Source organism: Salmo salar, chromosome 02 (assembly GCF_965601325.2).
Source record: "Salmo salar chromosome 02, fSalSal1, whole genome shotgun sequence".
In the NCBI taxonomy this organism is placed as follows: Eukaryota; Metazoa; Chordata; class Actinopteri; order Salmoniformes; family Salmonidae; genus Salmo; species Salmo salar.
The window spans coordinates 96540707-96562634 of record NC_138292.1 but is presented as its reverse complement, the minus strand read 5'-3'; the positions used below and the strand labels follow the sequence as shown (position 1 = coordinate 96562634).

Genomic DNA, 21928 nt, shown 5'->3' with positions numbered 1-21928 from the left:
TCAACTGGTCAGTGGTTCTGTCCAACATCTAGAGGAGGTTAAACCCTTCAACTGGTCAGTGGTTCTGTCCAACATCTAGAGGAGGTAAAACCCTTCAACTGGTCAGTGGTTCTGTCCAACATCTAGAGGAGGTTAAACCCTTCAACTGGTCAGTGGTTCTGTCCAACATCTAGAGGAGGTTAAACCCTTCAACTGGTCAGTGGTTCTGTCCAACATCTAGAGGTTAAACCCTTCAACTGGTCAGTGGTTCTGTCCAACATCTAGTGGTAAAACCCTTCAACTGGTCAGTGGTTCTGTCCAACATCTAGAGGAGGTTAAACCCTTCAACTGGTCAGTGGTTCTGTCCAACATCTAGAGGTAAAACCCTTCAACTGGTCAGTGGTTCTGTCCAACATCTAGAGGTTAAACCCTTCAACTGGTCAGTGGTTCTGTCCAACATCTAGAGGAGGTTAAACCCTTCAACTGGTCAGTGGTGCTGTCCAACATCTAGAGGAGGTTAAACCCTTCAACTGGTCAGTGGTTCTGTCCAACATCTAGAGGAGGTTAAACCCTTCAACTGGTCAGTGGTTCTGTCCAACATCTAGAGGAGGTTAAACCCTTCAACTGGTCAGTGGTTCTGTCCAACATCTAGAGGAGGTTAAACCCTTCAACTGGTCAGTGGTTCTGTCCAACATCTAGAGGAGGTTAAACCCTTCAACTGGTCAGTGGTTCTGTCCAACATCTAGAGGAGGTTAAACCCTTCAACTGGTCAGTGGTTCTGTCCAACATCTAGAGGAGGTTAAACCCTTCAACTGGTCAGTGGTTCTGTCCAACATCTAGAGGTTAAACCCTTCAACTGGTCAGTGGTTCTGTCCAACATCTAGAGGTTAAACCCTTCAACTGGTCAGTGGTTCTGTCCAACATCTAGAGGAGGTTAAACCCTTCAACTGGTCAGTGGTTCTGTCCAACATCTAGAGGAGGTTAAACCCTTCAACTGGTCAGTGGTTCTGTCCAACATCTAGAGGAGGTTAAACCCTTCAACTGGTCAGTGGTTCTGTCCAACATCTAGAGGAGGTTAAACCCTTCAACTGGTCAGTGGTTCTGTCCAACATCTAGAGGAGGTTAAACCCTTCAACTGGTCAGTGGTTCTGTCCAACATCTAGAGGTTAAACCCTTCAAATGGTCAGTGGTTCTGTCCAACATCTAGAGGTTAAACCCTTCAACTGGTCAGTGGTTCTGTCCAACATCTAGAGGTTAAACCCTTCAACTGGTCAGTGGTTCTGTCCAACATCTAGAGGAGGTTAAACCCTTCAACTGGTCAGTGGTTCTGTCCAACATCTAGAGGAGGTTAAACCCTTCAACTGGTCAGTGGTTCTGTCCAACATCTAGAGGAGGTTAAACCCTTCAACTGGTCAGTGGTTCTGTCCAACATCTAGAGGAGGTTAAACCCTTCAACTGGTCAGTGGTTCTGTCCAACATCTAGAGGAGGTTAAACCCTTCAACTGGTCAGTGGTTCTGTCCAACATCTAGAGGATTAAACCCTTCAACTGGTCAGTGGTTCTGTCCAACATCTAGAGGTTAAACCCTTCAACTGGTCAGTGGTTCTGTCCAACATCTAGAGGTTAAACCCTTCAACTGGTCAGTGGTTCTGTCCAACATCTAGAGGTTAAACCCTTCAACTGGTCAGTGGTTCTGTCCAACATCTAGAGGAGGTTAAACCCTTCAACTGGTCAGTGGTTCTGTCCAACATCTAGAGGTTAAACCCTTCAACTGGTCAGTGGTTCTGTCCAACATCTAGAGGAGGTTAAACCCTTCAACTGGTCAGTGGTTCTGTCCAACATCTAGAGGAGGTTAAACCCTTCAACTGGTCAGTGGTTCTGTCCAACATCTAGAGGAGGTTAAACCCTTCAACTGGTCAGTGGTTCTGTCCAACATCTAGAGGAGGTTAAACCCTTCAACTGGTCAGTGGTTCTGTCCAACATCTAGAGGAGGTTAAACCCTTCAACTGGTCAGTGGTTCTGTCCAACATCTAGAGGAGGTTAAACCCTTCAACTGGTCAGTGGTTCTGTCCAACATCTAGAGGGGTTAAACCCTTCAACTGGTCAGTGGTTCTGTCCAACATCTAGAGGGTTAAACCCTTCAACTGGTCAGTGGTTCTGTCCAACATCTAGAGGATGTTAAACCCTTCAACTGGTCAGTGGTTCTGTCCAACATCTAGAGGAGGTTAAACCCTTCAACTGGTCAGTGGTTCTGTCCAACATCTAGAGGAGGTTAAACCCTTCAACTGGTCAGTGGTTCTGTCCAACATCTAGAGGAGGTTAAACCCTTCAACTGGTCAGTGGTTCTGTCCAACATCTAGAGGAGGTTAAACCCTTCAACTGGTCAGTGGTTCTGTCCAACATCTAGAGGAGGTTAAACCCTTCAACTGGTCAGTGGTTCTGTCCAACATCTAGAGGTTAAACCCTTCAACTGGTCAGTGGTTCTGTCCAACATCTAGAGGAGGTTAAACCCTTCAACTGGTCAGTGGTTCTGTCCAACATCTAGAGGAGGTTAAACCCTTCAACTGGTCAGTGGTTCTGTCCAACATCTAGAGGAGGTTAAACCCTTCAACTGGTCAGTGGTTCTGTCCAACATCTAGAGGAGGTTAAACCCTTCAACTGGTCAGTGGTTCTGTCCAACATCTAGAGGAGGTTAAACCCTTCAAATGGTCAGTGGTTCTGTCCAACATCTAGAGGTTAAACCCTTCAAATGGTCAGTGGTTCTGTCCAACATCTAGAGGTTAAACCCTTCAACTGGTCAGTGGTTCTGTCCAACATCTAGAGGTTAAACCCTTCAACTGGTCAGTGGTTCTGTCCAACATCTAGAGGGGGTTAAACCCTTCAACTGGTCAGTGGTTCTGTCCAACATCTAGAGGAGGTTAAACCCTTCAACTGGTCAGTGGTTCTGTCCAACATCTAGAGGAGGTTAAACCCTTCAACTGGTCAGTGGTTCTGTCCAAGATCTAGAGGAGGTTAAACCCTTCAACTGGTCAGTGGTTCTGTCCAACATCTAGAGGAGGTTAAACCCTTCAACTGGTCAGTGGTTCTGTCCAACATCTAGAGGATAAACCCTTCAAATGGTCAGTGGTTCTGTCCAACATCTAGAGGTTAAACCCTTCAACTGGTCAGTGGTTCTGTCCAACATCTAGAGGTTAAACCCTTCAACTGGTCAGTGGTTCTGTCCAACATCTAGAGGTTAAACCCTTCAACTGGTCAGTGGTTCTGTCCAACATCTAGAGGAGGTTAAACCCTTCAACTGGTCAGTGGTTCTGTCCAACATCTCGAGGTTAAACCCTTCAACTGGTCAGTGGTTCTGTCCAACATCTAGAGGAGGTTAAACCCTTCAACTGGTCAGTGGTTCTGTCCAACATCTAGAGGAGGTTAAACCCTTCAACTGGTCAGTGGTTCTGTCCAACATCTAGAGGAGGTTAAACCCTTCAACTGGTCAGTGGTTCTGTCCAACATCTAGAGGAGGTTAAACCCTTCAACTGGTCAGTGGTTCTGTCCAACATCTAGAGGAGGTTAAACCCTTCAACTGGTCAGTGGTTCTGTCCAACATCTAGAGGAGGTTAAACCCTTCAACTGGTCAGTGGTTCTGTCCAACATCTAGAGGAGGTTAAACCCTTCAACTGGTCAGTGGTTCTGTCCAACATCTAGAGGAGGTTAAACCCTTCAACTGGTCAGTGGTTCTGTCCAACATCTAGAGGTTAAACCCTTCAACTGATCAGTGGTTCTGTCCAACATCTAGAGGTTAAACCCTTCAACTGGTCAGTGGTTCTGTCCAACATCTAGAGGAGGTTAAACCCTTCAACTGGTCAGTGGTTCTGTCCAACATCTAGAGGAGGTTAAACCCTTCAACTGGTCAGTGGTTCTGTCCAACATCTAGAGGAGGTTAAACCCTTCAACTGGTCAGTGGTTCTGTCCAACATCTAGAGGAGGTTAAACCCTTCAACTGGTCAGTGGTTCTGTCCAACATCTAGAGGAGGTTAAACCCTTCAACTGGTCAGTGGTTCTGTCCAACATCTAGAGGATGTTAAACCCTTCAACTGGTCAGTGGTTCTGGCCAACATCTAGAGGAGGTTAAACCCTTCAACTGGTCAGTGGTTCTGTCCAACATCTAGAGGAGGTTAAACCCTTCAACTGGTCAGTGGTTCTGTCCAACATCTAGAGGAGGTTAAACCCTTCAACTGGTCAGTGGTTCTGTCCAACATCTAGAGGAGGTTAAACCCTTCAACTGGTCAGTGGTTCTGTCCAACATCTAGAGGAGGTTAAACCCTTCAAATGGTCAGTGGTTCTGTCCAACATCTAGAGGTTAAACCCTTCAAATGGTCAGTGATTCTGTCCAACATCTAGAGGAGGTTAAACCCTTCAACTGGTCAGTGGTTCTGTCCAACATCTAGAGGAGGTTAAACCCTTCAACTGGTCAGTGGTTCTGTCCAACATCTAGAGGAGGTTAAACCCTTCAACTGGTCAGTGGTTCTGTCCAACATCTAGAGGAGGTTAAACCCTTCAACTGGTCAGTGGTTCTGTCCAACATCTAGAGGAGGTTAAACCCTTCAAATGGTCAGTGGTTCTGTCCAACATCTAGAGGTTAAACCCTTCAAATGGTCAGTGGTTCTGTCCAACATCTAGAGGTTAAACCCTTCAACTGGTCAGTGGTTCTGTCCAACATCTAGAGGTTAAACCCTTCAACTGGTCAGTGGTTCTGTCCAACATCTAGAGGGGGTTAAACCCTTCAACTGGTCAGTGGTTCTGTCCAACATCTAGAGGAGGTTAAACCCTTCAACTGGTCAGTGGTTCTGTCCAACATCTAGAGGAGGTTAAACCCTTCAACTGGTCAGTGGTTCTGTCCAAGATCTAGAGGAGGTTAAACCCTTCAACTGGTCAGTGGTTCTGTCCAACATCTAGAGGAGGTTAAACCCTTCAACTGGTCAGTGGTTCTGTCCAACATCTAGAGGATAAACCCTTCAAATGGTCAGTGGTTCTGTCCAACATCTAGAGGTTAAACCCTTCAACTGGTCAGTGGTTCTGTCCAACATCTAGAGGTTAAACCCTTCAACTGGTCAGTGGTTCTGTCCAACATCTAGAGGTTAAACCCTTCAACTGGTCAGTGGTTCTGTCCAACATCTAGAGGAGGTTAAACCCTTCAACTGGTCAGTGGTTCTGTCCAACATCTCGAGGTTAAACCCTTCAACTGGTCAGTGGTTCTGTCCAACATCTAGAGGAGGTTAAACCCTTCAACTGGTCAGTGGTTCTGTCCAACATCTAGAGGAGGTTAAACCCTTCAACTGGTCAGTGGTTCTGTCCAACATCTAGAGGAGGTTAAACCCTTCAACTGGTCAGTGGTTCTGTCCAACATCTAGAGGAGGTTAAACCCTTCAACTGGTCAGTGGTTCTGTCCAACATCTAGAGGAGGTTAAACCCTTCAACTGGTCAGTGGTTCTGTCCAACATCTAGAGGAGGTTAAACCCTTCAACTGGTCAGTGGTTCTGTCCAACATCTAGAGGAGGTTAAACCCTTCAACTGGTCAGTGGTTCTGTCCAACATCTAGAGGAGGTTAAACCCTTCAACTGGTCAGTGGTTCTGTCCAACATCTAGAGGTTAAACCCTTCAACTGGTCAGTGGTTCTGTCCAACATCTAGAGGTTAAACCCTTCAACTGGTCAGTGGTTCTGTCCAACATCTAGAGGTTAAACCCTTCAACTGGTCAGTGGTTCTGTCCAACATCTAGAGGAGGTTAAACCCTTCAACTGGTCAGTGGTTCTGTCCAACATCTAGAGGAGGTTAAACCCTTCAACTGGTCAGTGGTTCTGTCCAACATCTAGAGGAGGTTAAACCCTTCAACTGGTCAGTGGTTCTGTCCAACATCTAGAGGAGGTTAAACCCTTCAACTGGTCAGTGGTTCTGTCCAACATCTAGAGGAGGTTAAACCCTTCAACTGGTCAGTGGTTCTGTCCAACATCTAGAGGAGGTTAAACCCTTCAAATGGTCAGTGGTTCTGTCCAACATCTAGAGGTTAAACCCTTCAAATGGTCAGTGGTTCTGTCCAACATCTAGAGGTTAAACCCTTCAACTGGTCAGTGGTTCTGTCCAACATCTAGAGGTTAAACCCTTCAACTGGTCAGTGGTTCTGTCCAACATCTAGACGTTAAACCCTTCAACTGGTCAGTGGTTCTGTCCAACATCTAGAGCAGGTTAAACCCTTCAACTGGTCAGTGGTTCTGTCCAACATCTAGAGGAGGTTAAACCCTTCAACTGGTCAGTGGTTCTGTCCAACATCTAGAGGAGGTTAAACCCTTCAACTGGTCAGTGGTTCTGTCCAACATCTAGAGGAGGTTAAACCCTTCAACTGGTCAGTGGTTCTGTCCAACATCTAGAGGAGGTTAAACCCTTCAACTGGTCAGTGGTTCTGTCCAACATCTAGAGGAGGTTAAACCCTTCAACTGGTCAGTGGTTCTGTCCAACATCTAGACGAGGTTAAACCCTTCAACTGGTCAGTGGTTCTGTCCAACATCTAGAGGAGGTTAAACCCTTCAACTGGTCAGTGGTTCTGTCCAACATCTGGAGGAGGTTAAACCCTTCAACTGGTCAGTGGTTCTGTCCAACATCTAGAGGAGGTTAAACCCTTCAACTGGTCAGTGGTTCTGTCCAACATCTAGAGGAGGTTAAACCCTTCAACTGGTCAGTGGTTCTGTCCAACATCTAGAGGAGGTTAAACCCTTCAACTGGTCAGTGGTTCTGTCCAACATCTAGAGGTTAAACCCTTCAACTGGTCAGTGGTTCTGTCCAACATCTAGAGGTTAAACCCTTCAACTGATCAGAGGTTCTGTCCAACATCTAGAGGAGGTTAAACCCTTCAACTGGTCAGTGGTTCTGTCCAACATCTAGAGGAGGTTAAACCCTTCAACTGGTCAGTGGTTCTGTCCAACATCTAGAGGAGGTTAAACCCTTCAACTGGTCAGTGGTTCTGTCCAACATCTAGAGGAGGTTAAACCCTTCAACTGGTCAGTGGTTCTGTCCAACATCTAGAGGAGGTTAAACCCTTCAACTGGTCAGTGGTTCTGTCCAACATCTAGAGGAGGTTAAACCCTTCAACTGGTCAGTGGTTCTGTCCAACATCTAGAGGTTAAACCCTTCAACTGATCAGTGGTTCTGTCCAACATCTAGAGGTTAAACCCTTCAACTGGTCAGTGGTTCTGTCCAACATCTAGAGGAGGTTAAAACCCTTCAACTGGTCAGTGGTTCTGTCCAACATCTAGAGGAGGTTAAACCCTTCAACTGGTCAGTGGTTCTGTCCAACATCTAGAGGAGGTTAAACCCTTCAACTGGTCAGTGGTTCTGTCCAACATCTAGAGGTTAAACCCTTCAACTGGTCAGTGGTTCTGTCCAACATCTAGAGGTTAAACCCTTCAACTGGTCAGTGGTTCTGTCCAACATCTAGTGGTAAAACCCTTCAACTGGTCAGTGGTTCTGTCCAACATCTAGAGGAGGTTAAACCCTTCAACTGGTCAGTGGTTCTGTCCAACATCTAGAGGTAAAACCCTTCAACTGGTCAGTGGTTCTGTCCAACATCTAGAGGAGGTTAAACACTTCAACTGGTCAGTGGTTCTGTCCAACATCTAGAGGAGGTAAAACCCTTCAACTGGTCAGTGGTTCTGTCCAACATCTAGAGGAGGTTAAAACCCTTCAACTGGTCAGTGGTTCTGTCCAACATCTAGAGGAGGTTAAACCCTTCAACTGGTCAGTGGTTCTGTCCAACATCTAGAGGTTAAACCCTTCAACTGGTCAGTGGTTCTGTCCAACATCTAGTGGTAAAACCCTTCAACTGGTCAGTGGTTCTGTCCAACATCTAGAGGAGGTTAAACCCTTCAACTGGTCAGTGCTTCTGTCCAACATCTAGAGGTAAAACCCTTCAACTGGTCAGTGGTTCTGTCCAACATCTAGAGGTTAAAACCCTTCAACTGGTCAGTGGTTCTGTCCAACATCTAGAGGAGGTTAAACCCTTCAACTGGTCAGTGGTGCTGTCCAACATCTAGAGGAGGTTAAACCCTTCAACTGGTCAGTGGTTCTGTCCAACATCTAGAGGAGGTTAAACCCTTCAACTGGTCAGTGGTTCTGTCCAACATCTAGAGGAGGTTAAACCCTTCAACTGGTCAGTGGTTCTGTCCAACATCTAGACGAGGTTAAACCCTTCAACTGGTCAGTGGTTCTGTCCAACATCTAGAGGAGGTTAAACCCTTCAACTGGTCAGTGGTTCTGTCCAACATCTAGAGGAGGTTAAACCCTTCAACTGGTCAGTGGTTCTTTCCAACATCTAGAGGAGGTTAAACCCTTCAACTGGTCAGTGGTTCTGTCCAACATCTAGAGGTTAAACCCTTCAACTGGTCAGTGGTTCTGTCCAACATCTAGAGGTTAAACCCTTCAACTGGTCAGTGGTTCTGTCCAACATCTAGAGGAGGTTAAACCCTTTAACTGGTCAGTGGTTCTGTCCAACATCTAGAGGAGGTTAAACCCTTCAACTGGTCAGTGGTTCTGTCCAACATCTAGAGGAGGTTAAACCCTTCAACTGGTCAGTGGTTCTGTCCAACATCTAGAGGAGGTTAAACCCTTCAACTGGTCAGTGGTTCTGTCCAACATCTAGAGGAGGTTAAACCCTTCAAATGGTCAGTGGTTCTGTCCAACATCTAGAGGTTAAACCCTTCAAATGGTCAGTGGTTCTGTCCAACATCTAGAGGTTAAACCCTTCAACTGGTCAGTGGTTCTGTCCAACATCTAGAGGTTAAACCCTTCAACTGGTCAGTGGTTCTGTCCAACATCTAGAGGTTAAACCCTTCAACTGGTCAGTGGTTCTGTCCAACATCTAGAGGAGGTTAAACCCTTCAACTGGTCAGTGGTTCTGTCCAACATCTAGAGGAGGTTAAACCCTTCAACTGGTCAGTGGTTCTGTCCAACATCTAGAGGAGGTTAAACCCTTCAACTGGTCAGTGGTTCTGTCCAAGATCTAGAGGAGGTTAAACCCTTCAACTGGTCAGTGGTTCTGTCCAACATCTAGAGGAGGTTAAACCCTTCAACTGGTCAGTGGTTCTGTCCAACATCTAGAGGATAAACCCTTCAAATGGTCAGTGGTTCTGTCCAACATCTAGAGGTTAAACCCTTCAACTGGTCAGTGGTTCTCTCCAACATCTAGAGGTTAAACCCTTCAACTGGTCAGTGGTTCTGTCCAACATCTAGAGGAGGTTAAACCCTTCAACTGGTCAGTGGTTCTGTCCAACATCTAGAGGAGGTTAAACCCTTCAACTGGTCAGTGGTTCTGTCCAAGATCTAGAGGAGGTTAAACCCTTCAACTGGTCAGTGGTTCTGTCCAACATCTAGAGGTTAAACCCTTCAACTGGTCAGTGGTTCTGTCCAACATCTAGAGGAGGTTAAACCCTTCAACTGGTCAGTGGTTCTGTCCAACATCTAGAGGAGGTTAAACCCTTCAACTGGTCAGTGGTTCTGTCCAACATCTAGAGGAGGTTAAACCCTTCAACTGGTCAGTGGTTCTGTCCAACATCTAGAGGAGGTTAAACCCTTCAACTGGTCAGTGGTTCTGTCCAACATCTAGAGGAGGTTAAACCCTTCAAATGGTCAGTGGTTCTGTCCAACATCTAGAGGTTAAACCCTTCAAATGGTCAGTGGTTCTGTCCAACATCTAGAGGTTAAACCCTTCAACTGGTCAGTGGTTCTGTCCAACATCTAGAGGTTAAACCCTTCAACTGGTCAGTGGTTCTGTCCAACATCTAGAGGTTAAACCCTTCAACTGGTCAGTGGTTCTGTCCAACATCTAGAGGAGGTTAAACCCTTCAACTGGTCAGTGGTTCTGTCCAACATCTAGAGGTTAAACCCTTCAACTGGTCAGTGGTTCTGTCCAACATCTAGAGGTTAAACCCTTCAACTGGTCAGTGGTTCTGTCCAACATCTAGTGGTAAAACCCTTCAACTGGTCAGTGGTTCTGTCCAACATCTAGAGGAGGTTAAACCCTTCAACTGGTCAGTGGTTCTGTCCAACATCTAGAGGTAAAACCCTTCAACTGGTCAGTGGATCTGTCCAACATCTAGAGGAGGTTAAACCCTTCAACTGGTCAGTGGTTCTGTCCAACATCTAGAGGAGGTAAAACCCTTCAACTGGTCAGTGGTTCTGTCCAACATCTAGAGGTTAAACCCTTCAACTGGTCAGTGGTTCTGTCCAACATCTAGAGGAGGTTAAACCCTTCAACTGGTCAGTGGTTCTGTCCAACATCTAGAGGAGGTTAAAACCCTTCAACTGGTCAGTGGTTCTGTCCAACATCTAGAGGAGGTTAAACCCTTCAACTGGTCAGTGGTTCTGTCCAACATCTAGAGGTTAAACCCTTCAACTGGTCAGTGGTTCTGTCCAACATCTAGAGGAGGTTAAACCCTTCAACTGGTCAGTGGTTCTGTCCAACATCTAGAGGTTAAAACCCTTCAACTGGTCAGTGGTTCTGTCCAACATCTAGAGGAGGTTAAACCCTTCAACTGGTCAGTTGTGCTGTCCAACATCTAGAGGAGGTTAAACCCTTCAACTGGTCAGTGGTTCTGTCCAACATCTAGAGGAGGTTAAACCCTTCAACTGGTCAGTGGTTCTGTCCAACATCTAGAGGAGGTTAAACCCTTCAACTGGTCAGTGGTTCTGTCCAACATCTAGACGAGGTTAAACCCTTCAACTGGTCAGTGGTTCTGTCCAACATCTAGAGGAGGTTAAACCCTTCAACTGGTCAGTGGTTCTGTCCAACATCTAGAGGAGGTTAAACCCTTCAACTGGTCAGTGGTTCTGTCCAACATCTAGAGGAGGTTAAACCCTTCAACTGGTCAGTGGTTCTGTCCAACATCTAGAGGAGGTTAAACCCTTCAACTGGTCAGTGGTTCTGTCCAACATCTAGAGGAGGTTAAACCCTTCAACTGGTCAGTGGTTCTGTCCAACATCTAGAGGAGGTTAAACCCTTCAAATGGTCAGTGGTTCTGTCCAACATCTAGAGGTTAAACCCTTCAAATGGTCAGTGGTTCTGTCCAACATCTAGAGGAGGTTAAACCCTTCAACTGGTCAGTGGTTCTGTCCAACATCTAGAGGGGGTTAAACCCTTCAAATGGTCAGTGGTTCTGTCCAACATCTAGAGGTTAAACCCTTCAACTGATCAGTGGTTCTGTCCAACATCTAGAGGTTAAACCCTTCAACTGGTCAGTGGTTCTGTCCAACATCTAGAGGTTAAACCCTTCAACTGGTCAGTGGTTCTGTCCAACATCTAGAGGGTTAAACCCTTCAACTGGTCAGTGGTTCTGTCCAACATCTAGTGGTAAAACCCTTCAACTGGTCAGTGGTTCTGTCCAACATCTAGAGGAGGTTAAACCCTTCAACTGGTCAGTGGTTCTGTCCAACATCTAGAGGAGGTTAAACCCTTCAACTGGTCAGTGGTTCTGTCCAACATCTAGAGGTTAAACCCTTCAACTGGTCAGTGGTTCTGTCCAACATCTAGAGGTTAAACCCTTCAACTGGTCAGTGGTTCTGTCCAACATCTAGTGGTAAAACCCTTCAACTGGTCAGTGGTTCTGTCCAACATCTAGAGGAGGTTAAACCCTTCAACTGGTCAGTGGTTCTGTCCAACATCTAGAGGAGGTTAAAACCCTTCAACTGGTCAGTGGTTCTGTCCAACATCTAGAGGAGGTTAAAACCCTTCAACTGGTCAGTGGTTCTGTCCAACATCTAGAGGAGGTTAAAACCCTTCAAATGATCAGTGGTTCTGTCCAACATCTAGAGGAGGTTAAACCCTTCAACTGGTCAGTGGTTCTGTCCAACATCTAGAGGAGGTTAAACCCTTCAACTGGTCAGTGGTTCTGTCCAACATCTAGAGGAGGTTAAACCCTTCAACTGATCAGTGGTTCTGTCCAACATCTAGAGGAGGTAAAACCCTTCAACTGGTCAGTGGTTCTGTCCAACATCTAGAGGAGGTTAAAACGTTACATAACGTCCTTCCGCCTCCTTCGTTTATTCATATCTAACGTCCTTCTGTAGTCATTTTGTACCAAATATGAAACTTTTTACTACTTTATTGCACTAAGTGAATTTGTCCAAAAACTTCTGACATCTTCAGATGGACCTAGTAGATATCAAAGGTGCTTTTTCATTTACTAAACGGTAAAAGAGATGTGAAAAGAAATAAACTCAAATGAAACGTGACAAGCCTGTACTGTTGTCTCATACGAAACCCTTGATTCTCTTTAACTAAAAAAAAATGCTGAGAGACCATTTTTACATATAAACGTTAACCTTCACTGTCCAAATAAATAAATAAATAAATAAGGGATTATTGTACGTAAGGAGCAAAGTCAACGTTCCTGTAGGAAGAAGCAGCGAGAGACACACACACATTAATGCACAGATGAAGACAAACAGACAGACAGACAGACAGACAGACAGACAGACAGACAGACAGACAGACAGACAGACAGACAGACAGACAGACAGACAGACAGACAGACAGACAGACAGACAGACAGTGAGAGAGTACTGTAATTGTTTATCTAATGTTAATATTGTACGTAAGGAGTAAAGTGAACGGACCTGTAGGAAGAAGCAGCGCTTGTTGAGACAGTGAACGTCGTCACATGGCTGGAACATTCCCAACGTCACGCAGTTCAGAAGAATCGCCAGCATAGAGACTCGCTCAAACCACGTGGAGACAGGAGTTAAGGACACATATATAGTGGAATATATAGCCAGCATAGAGACAGGAGGACACATATATAGTGGAATATATAGCCAGCATAGAGACAGGAGTTAAGGACACATATAGAGTGGAATATATACCAGCATAGAGACAGGAGGACACATATAGAGTGGAATATATACCAGCATAGAGACAGGAGGACACATATAGAGTGGAGTATATAGCCAGCATAGAGACAGGAGGACACATATAGAGTGGAATATATAGCCAGCATAGAGACAGGAGGACACATATAGAGTGGAATATATAGCCAGCATAGAGACAGGAAGACACATATAGAGTGGACAATAGCATAGAGACAATAGAGTTACCCCAGCCAGGGTAACTCAGTAATCTGTTGTCTCAGCCAGGGTAACTCAGTAATCTGTTGTCTCAGCTGGGGTAACTCAGTAATCTGTTGTCTCCCAGCCAGGGTAACTCAGTAATCTGTTGTCTCAGCTGGGGTAACTCAGTAATCTGTTGTCTACCAGCCGGGGTAACTCAGTAATCTGTTGTCTCTCAGCTGGGGTAACTCAGTAATCTGTTGTCTCCCAGCCGGGGTAACTCAGTAATCTGTTGTCTCCCAGCCGGGGTAACTCAGTAATCTGTTGTCTCTCAGCCGGGGTAACTCAGTAATCTGTTGTCTCAGCCGGGGTAACTCAGTAATCTGTTGTCTCCCAGCCGGGGTAACTCAGTAATCTGTTGTCTCTCAGCCGGGGTAACTCAGTAATCTGTTGTCTCAACTGGGGTAACTCAGTAATCTGTTGTCTCAACTGGGGTAACTCAGTAATCTGTCGCCTCGGACTCAAATTAAAATATTTTTCTGAAAGACAGAGACTAGAACAGTACATCTTACTGCTACACACACACACACGGACATCACACAGACAGAACACACACACACACACACACACACACACACACACACACACACACACACACACACACACACACACAGTCTCAGGGGCCTCCAGCTGTAATAACTGAGTTCTCTCCCCTGATGCAGAGGTCATTTATGGAAGAACAAAGGAACCAGGAAGAAGGAGGGAAGGAGGGAGGAGATGAGAGGAGAAGGATGGAAGGAGGGAGAAGATGAGAGGAGAAGGATGGAAGGAGGGAGGAGAGGCGAAGGATGGAAGGAAGGAGGGAGGAGATGAGAGGAGAAGGATGGAAGGAGGGAGGAGATGAGAGGTGAAGGATGGAATGAGGGAGGAGATGAGAGGAGAAGGATGGAAGGAGGGAGGAGATGAGAGGAGAAGGGTGGAAGGAGGGAGGAGATGAGAGGAGAAGGATGGAAGGAGGGAGTAGATGAGAGGAGAAGGATGGAAGGAGGGAGAAGATGAGAGGAGAAGGATGGAAGGAGGGAGGAGAGGCGAAGGATGGAAGGAAGGAGGGAGGATATGAGAGGAGAAGGATGGAAGGAGGGAGATGAGAGGAGAAGGATGGAAGGAGGGAGGAGATGAGAGGAAGGAAGGAAGGATGGAAGGAAGGAAGGAAGGAAGGAAGGAGGAGATGAGAGGAGAAGGAGATTAGGGGGTGAAAAAAAGTTAAATCCTCAAAATTGAGTTTCCCTTGGTTGCGTGGTAACCCACGAGGGGGGGGGGGGGGGGGGGGGGGGTCCATAACGTTGCCTCAGCAACAACCAGGTTACACTTAGTCCCTGTCCCCCACCGCACACAGCAACACACACACACACACACACACTCTGTCCCTGTCCCTCCACCACACAGAGCAACACACACACACTCTGTCCCCCATCACAGAAAGTCTTTGGGGGAGGAATTAATGAGACCAGTCCATAATTACACAAAAGGAGGACGGCTGTGTTCACATCAGAGAGTGAAAAAGTCAAGGAACGAGTCAGCGCTAAATTAATCTCAATTCTGTCTGTCTCTCTCTCTCTGTCTCTCCTCTCTCTGTCTCTCCCTCTGTCTGTCTCTCCCTCTGTCTGTCTCTCCCTCTCTCTGTCTCTCCCTCTGTCTCTCTCTCCTCTGTCTGTCTCTCCTCTCTTCTGTCTCGCTCTCTGTCCGTCTCTCTCTCTGTCCGTCTCTCTCCCCTCTGTCTGTCTGTCTCTCCTCTGTCCATCTCTCTCTCTGTCCGTCTCTCTCCCCTCTGTCTGTCTGTCTCTCTCCCTCTGTCTCTCCCTCTGTCTGTCTGTCTCTCCCCTCTGTCTGTCTCTCCCTCTGTCTGTCTCTCCTCTGTCTCTTCCTCTGTCCATCTCTCTCCCCTCTGTCTGTCCATCTCTCTCCCCTCTGTCTGTCTGTCTCTCTCTCCCTCTGTCTCTCTCTCTGTCTCTGTCTCTCTCTGTCTCTCTCTGTCCCTCTGTGCATGTCTGTCTGTCAAATCCCATTTTATCTGTGACATTCTTGGTAAACAAAAGGTCTAGACTAACAGTGAAATGCTTCCTTACAGAGAGAGAGAGAGAGAGAGAGAGAGAGAGAGAGAGAGAGAGAGAGAGAGACAGAGCGAGAGAGACAGAGAGCGAGAGAGACAGAGAGAGAGCGAGAGAGAGCGAGAGAGAGAGCGGAGAGAGAGCGAGAGAGAGAGAGAGAGAGAGAGAGAGAGAGAGAGAGAGAGAGAGAGAGAGAGAGAGAGATTGTGTGGAACAATGGCAATGTCAGAGGAAATCCGTTTAAAGGCTGAAATGACAGATTCCTATATCAACTCATATCTATTATCTCATTTACACTCTATCTCATCGCCCCTCCTTCCTCCTCCTCCCTCCTCCCCTCTCCTCCTCCTCCTCTCTCCTCCCCTCCTTCTCTCTCTCCTCCTCCCCCTCCTCTCTCTCTCCTCCTCTTCTCCTCCTCTCTCCTCTCCTCGTCTCTCTCCTCTTCTCCTCCTCTCTCCTCTTCTCTCCTCCTCCTCTCCTCCTCCCCCTCCTCTCTCTTCCTCCTCCTCTTCTCTCCCCCTCCTCTCTCTCCCTCCCCTCTCTTCCTCCTCCCTCTCTCCATTCGTCCTCCTCTCTCAGTTAGAAGACCCAGTCTCTAGCATCATTACTGAGACAGAGTGAAGGGGGGAAACTAACTGTATATTTCTGTGTGTCTGTGTTCCGTATCATTACATTTCTCCAAACGTCACATTTTTTATCTCTCTCTGTGTGTCTCTGTGTGTGTGTCTCTCTCTCTCTCTGTGTGTGTGTGTGTGTGTGTGTGTGTGTGTGTGTGTGTGTGTGTGTGTGTGTGTGTGTGTGTGTGTGTGTGTGTGTGTGTGTGTGTGTGTGTGGTCATACTGATATAATTAATTAATTAATTAAAGCTTTTATCTTCTTTAAACAAAGCGAAACTTTCATGTGCTCCTCTCCTCTCCTCCCCCTCTCCTCTCCTCTCCCTCTCCCTCTCCCCTCCCATCCTATCCTCTCCCCTTCCCTCCCCTCTCCTCTCCTCTCCCCCTCCTCTCCTCCCCTCCCTTTACAGTAGAGTAGGAGTGTATAAAGGGTTATACAGTACCGTGTAGGGACCAAGCTGCTGATCTGGGGTCAGTGTTTACAGTAGAGTAGGGAGGAGGGAGGAGGTAAGGAGGAAGGAGGTAAGAAAGGAGGAGGTAAGGATGGGAGGAGGTAAGGAAGGGAGGAGATAAGGAAGGAGGAGGTAAGGAAGGAGGAGGTAAGGAAGGAGCAAGTAAGAAAGGGAGGAGGTAAGGAAGGAGGAGGTAAGGAAGGAGGAGGTAAGGAAGGGATCGGGTAAGGAAGGAGGAGGTAAGGAGGGAGGAGGTAAGAAAGGAGGAGGTAAGGATGGGAGGAGGTAAGGAAGGGAGGAGATAAGGAAGGAGGAGGTAAGGAAGGAGGAGGTAAGGAAGGAGGAGGTAAGGAAGGAGCAGGTAAGAAAGGGAGGAGGTAAGGAAGGAGCAGGTAAGGAAGGAGGAGGTAAGGAGGGAGGAGGTAAGGAGGGAGGAGGTAAGGAAGGAGGAGGTAAGAAAGGGAGGAGGTAAGGAGGGAGGAGGTAAGGAAGGAGGAGGTAAGGAGGGAGGAGGTAAGGAAGGAGGAGGTAAGGAGGGAGGAGGTAAGAAAGGAGGAGGTAAGGAGGGAGGAGGTAAGGAGGGAGGAGGTAAGGAGGGAGGAGGTAAGGAAGGTGGAGGTAAGGAAGGAGGAGGTAAGGAGGGAGGAGGTAAGGAGGGAGGAGGTAAGGAGGGAGGAGGTAAGGAGGGAGGAGGTAGGAGGGAGGAGGTAAGGACGGAGGAGGTAAGGAGGGAGGAGTTAAGGAGGGAGGAGGTAAGGAGGGAGGAGGTAAGGAAGGAGCAGGTAAGGAAGGAGGAGGTAAGGAGGGAGGAGGTGAGGAAGGAGGAGGTAAGGATGCGTGTTGTCTGTGTTATAGCAGGACCCCTGTGCGCTCACATTACCGTCCCCAGTGATACACAGTCCACACACATTAATTCCCCTGCAGAACAGATCGGTGGGACAGGACACACACACACACACACAGACACACACACACACACACACACACACACACACACACACACACACACACACACACACACACACACAGAGGAAATATCGGGGCCACGAGGGCAGAGCAGAACTGTTGCCTAGCAACCAGGTAGTTCCTCCATAAGCACTGCACTCTGGGAGATTCCCCCAATTTACCAGAGAGGAGTGTGTGTGTGTATTGTGTGTGTGTGTGTGTGTGTGTGTGTGTGTGTGTGTGTGTCAGCGACTATAATGCTGACATAGAGATAGACAGACGGTGGAACGATGCGTCCATGGCAACAGTCCACTAAGTCTACGGTGGAACTTGGAACTTGGAACTTGGTGTGTGTGTCTGTGTTATTTTTTACTCTTCATGTAGTTTTTATTTATTCAGCAATTAAGTATTTATATTTTATATATGCACACACACACACACACACACACACACACACACACAGTCCCTTGTGTGAGGACAGGGAGAGGATGTGTTGTGTCACTACAGTGCTATGGGATGGATATTATGGGATGGATATTATGGGATGGATATTGGTGAATGCATTAGCTAGCTAGATAGATAGATAGCCTATAGAGCTAAATACTAATTATTAGATAGATAGCCTATTGAGCTAAATACTAGACATTAGCTAGATAGCCTATTGAGCTAAATACTAATTATTAGATAGATAGCCTATTGAGCTAAATACTAGACATTAGCTAGATAGCCTATTGAGCTAAATACTAGACATTAGCTAGATAGCCTATTGAGCTAGATAGCATATTCCTTCTAGACTAGCTACATATCACCATGGTGGACCCTACTAACCTTCTAGACTAGCTACATACCACCATGATGGACCCTACTAACCTTCTAGACCAGCTACATACCACCATGATGGACCCTACTAACCTTCTAGACCAGCTACATACCACCATGATGGACCCTGCTAACCTTCTAGACCAGCTACATACCACCATGATGGACCCTACTAACCTTCTAGACTACATACCACCATGATGGACCCTACTAACCTTCTAGACCAGCTACATACCACCATGATGGACCCTACTAACCTTCTAGACCAGCTACATACCACCATGATGGACCCTACTAACCTTCTAGACTAGCTACATACCACCATGATGGACCCTACTAACCTTCTAGACCATCTACATACCACCATGATGGACCCTACTAACCTTCTAGACCAGCTACATACCACCATGATGGACCCTACTAACCTTCTAGACCAGCTACATACCACCATGATGGACCCTACTAACCTTCTAGACCAGCTACATACCACCATGATGGACCCTACTAACCTTCTAGACTACATACCACCATGATGGACCCTGCACCCTCTCACCTTCCCCCCTACTCACAAGGCAGGCAATACGCTTGACCTCATCTTTACTAGATGCTGTTCTTCCACTAATCTCATTGCAACTCCCCTCCAAATCTCCGACCACTACCTTGTATCCTTTTCCCTCTTGCTCTCATCCAACACTTCTCACTCTGCCCCTACTCAGATGGTATTGCGCCGTCCCAACCTTCGCTCTCTCTCTCCCGCTACTCTCTCCTCTTCCATCCTATCATCTCTTCCCTCTGCTCAAACCTTCTCCAACCTATCTCCTGATTCTGCCTCCTCAACCCTCCTCTCCTCCCTTTCTGCATCCTTTGATTTTCTCTGTCCCCTATCCTCCAGGCCGGCTCGGTCCTCCCCTCCTGCTCCGTGGCTCGACGACTCACTACGAGCTCACAGAACAAGGCTCCGGGCAGCCGAGCGGAAATGGAGGAAACTCGCCTCCCTGCGGACCTGGCATCCTTTCACTCACTCCTCTCTACATTCTCCTCTTCTGTCTCTGCTGCTAAAGCCACTTTCTACCACTCTAAATTCCAAGCATCTGCCTCTAACCCTAGGAAGCTCTTTGCTACCTTCTCCTCCCTCCTGAATCCTCCTCCCCCTCCCCCCCTCCTCCCTCTCTGCGGATGACTTCGTCAACCATTTTGAAAAGAAGGTTGACGATATCCGATCCTCGTTTGCTAAGTCAAACGACACCGCTGGTCCTGCTCACACTGCCCTACCCTGTGCTTTGACCTCTTTCTCCCTCTCTCTCCAGATGAAATCTCGCGTCTTGTGACGGCCGGCCGCCCAACAACCTGCCCACTTGACCCTATCCCCTCCTCTCTTCTCCAGACCATTTCCGGAGACCTTCTCCCCTTCCTCACCTCGCTCATCAACTCATCCTTGACCGCTGGCTACGTCCCTTCCGTCTTCAAGAGAGCGAGAGTTGCACCCCTTCTGAAAAAACCTACACTCGATCCCTCCGATGTCAACAACTACAGACCAGTATCCCTTCTTTCTTTTCTCTCCAAAACTCTTGAACGTGCCGTCCTTGGCCAGCTCTCCTGCTATCTCTCTCAGAATGACCTTCTTGATCCTAATCAGTCAGGTTTCAAGACTGGGCATTCAACTGAGACTGCTCTTCTCTGTGTCACGGAGACTCTCCGCACTGCTAAAGCTAACTCTCTCTCCTCTGCTCTCATCCTTCTAGACCTATCTGCTGCCTTTGATACTGTGAACCATCAGATCCTCCTCTCCACCCTCTCCGAGTTGGGCATCTCCGGCGCGGCCCACGCTTGGATTGCGTCCTACCTGACAGGTCGCTCCTACCAGGTGGCGTGGCGAGAATCTGTCTCCGCACCATGCGCTCTCACCACTGGTGTCCCCCAGGGCTCTGTTCTAGGCCCTCTCCTATTCTCGCTATACACCAAGTCACTTGGCTCTGTCATATCCTCACATGGTCTCTCCTATCATTGCTATGCAGACGACACACAATTAATCTTCTCCTTTCCCCCTTCTGATAACCAGGCGGCGAATCGCATCTCTGCATGTCTGTCAGACATATCAGTGTGGATGACGGATCACCAGCTCAAGCTGAACCTCGGCAAGACGGAGCTGCTCTTCCTCCCGGGGAAGGACTGCCCTTTCCATGATCTCGCCATCACGGTTGACAACTCCCTTGTGTCCTCCTCCCAGAGTGCTAAGAACCTTGGCGTGATCCTGGACAACACCCTGTCGTTCTCCACTAACATCAAGCCGGTGACCCGATCCTGTAGGTTCATGCTCTACAACATTCGCAGAGTACGACCCTGCCTCACACAGGAAGCGGCGCAGGTCCTAATCCAGGCACTTGTCATCTCCCGTCTGGATTACTGCAACTCGCTGTTGGCTGGGCTCCCTGCCTGTGCCATTAAACCCCTACAACTCATCCAGAACGCCGCAGCCCGTCTGGTGTTCAACCTTCCCAAGTTCTCTCACGTCACCCCGCTCCTCCGCTCTCTCCACTGGCTTCCAGTTGAAGCTCGCATCCGCTACAAGACCATGGTGATTGCCTACGGAGCTGTGAAGGGAACGGCACCTCCATACCTTCAGGCTCTGATCAGGCCCTACACCCAAACAAGGGCACTGCGTTCATCCACCACTGGCCTGCTGGCCCCCCTACCTCTGAGGAAGCACAGTTCCCGCTCAGCCCAGTCAAAACTGTTCGCTGCTCTGGCACCCCAATGGTGGAACAAGCTCCCTCACGACGCCAGGACAGCGGAGTCAATCACCACCTTCCGGAGACACCTGAAACCCCACCTCTTTAAGGAATACCTAGGATAGGATAAAGTAATCCTTCTAACCCCCCCCCCCCCTTAAAAGATTTAGATGCACTATTGTAAAGTGGTTGTTCCACTGGATATCATAAGGTGAATGCACCATTTTGTAAGTCGCTCTGGATAAGAGCGTCTGCTAAATGACTTAAATGTAATGTAAATGTAACTCATTTACCACTTGGTGATGTCATCAGTTAGGACAAAAAATTCCATCCCACCAAAACAGGCTGAAAATTTTAAAAAAAACTACTTTTCAAAACATCTCTTACACTAAAAGGGCATTATTATTATCATAATTTCCACAATTTCAAAGTATTATTCCAACCTCATAGTGTGGAAATGAATATATAAAAATTGGAGGAAAAAAAAACACAGTTTGGATTATCTAACAGAAACACAAATAAAACTGGGTCTTTAAACAGTCCACTTCTAACTGACGACGGTCGAGCTGGTTTGAACAGACATCCCATATGGGTTATCTAACTCACACAAAAACAAAAACAGAACTGGGCCAAAGACAAACATGTCCACAAATGAATGCAGAATGAACATGTATATCACATGAACCTGAAGACTGGGAAATATTCCAGACTGTGAGAGGTTGAGGTCAAGAGGTACAACTTCACTAATGATGAGACTGTTATTCCACTGTGAGAGGTGAGGTAAAGAGGTACAACTTGACTAACGATGACTATTATTCTACTGTGAGAGGTGAGGTAGAGGTACAACTTTAGACTGATGATAGACTATTATTCTACTGTGAGAGGTGAGGTAAAGAGGTACAACTTGACTAACGATGACTATTATTCTACTGTGAGAGGTGAGGTAAAGAGGTACAACTTTAGACTGATGATAGACTATTATTGTACTGTGAGAGGTGAGGTAAAGAGGTATAACTTGACTAACGATGACTATTATTCTACTGTGAGAGGTGAGGTAAAGAGGTACAACTTGACTAATGATGACTATTATTCTACTGTGAGAGGTGAGGTAAAGAGGTACAACTTGAGACTTAGACACCCATCTACATGTTTATTGTAACACATACAGTCTAAAACACAGACAGTATTTACAGTTGAAGTGGGA

General features: G+C 47.2%; 1 protein-coding gene across 1 annotated transcript in view; it reads right to left on the bottom strand.

Moving 5' to 3' along the window:
- Positions 1-12738, bottom strand: part of LOC145850488 (voltage-dependent T-type calcium channel subunit alpha-1H) — a 34011-nt gene extending 21273 nt beyond the window's left edge. Inside the window, exon 1 of the mRNA XM_082968375.1 lies at positions 12629-12738. Within this exon, the coding sequence (XP_082824501.1) occupies positions 12629-12721 (93 nt within the window). The 5' untranslated portion in view covers positions 12722-12738. The remainder of the gene's footprint in view (positions 1-12628) is intronic.
- Positions 12739-21928: the final 9190 nt, after the last annotated feature.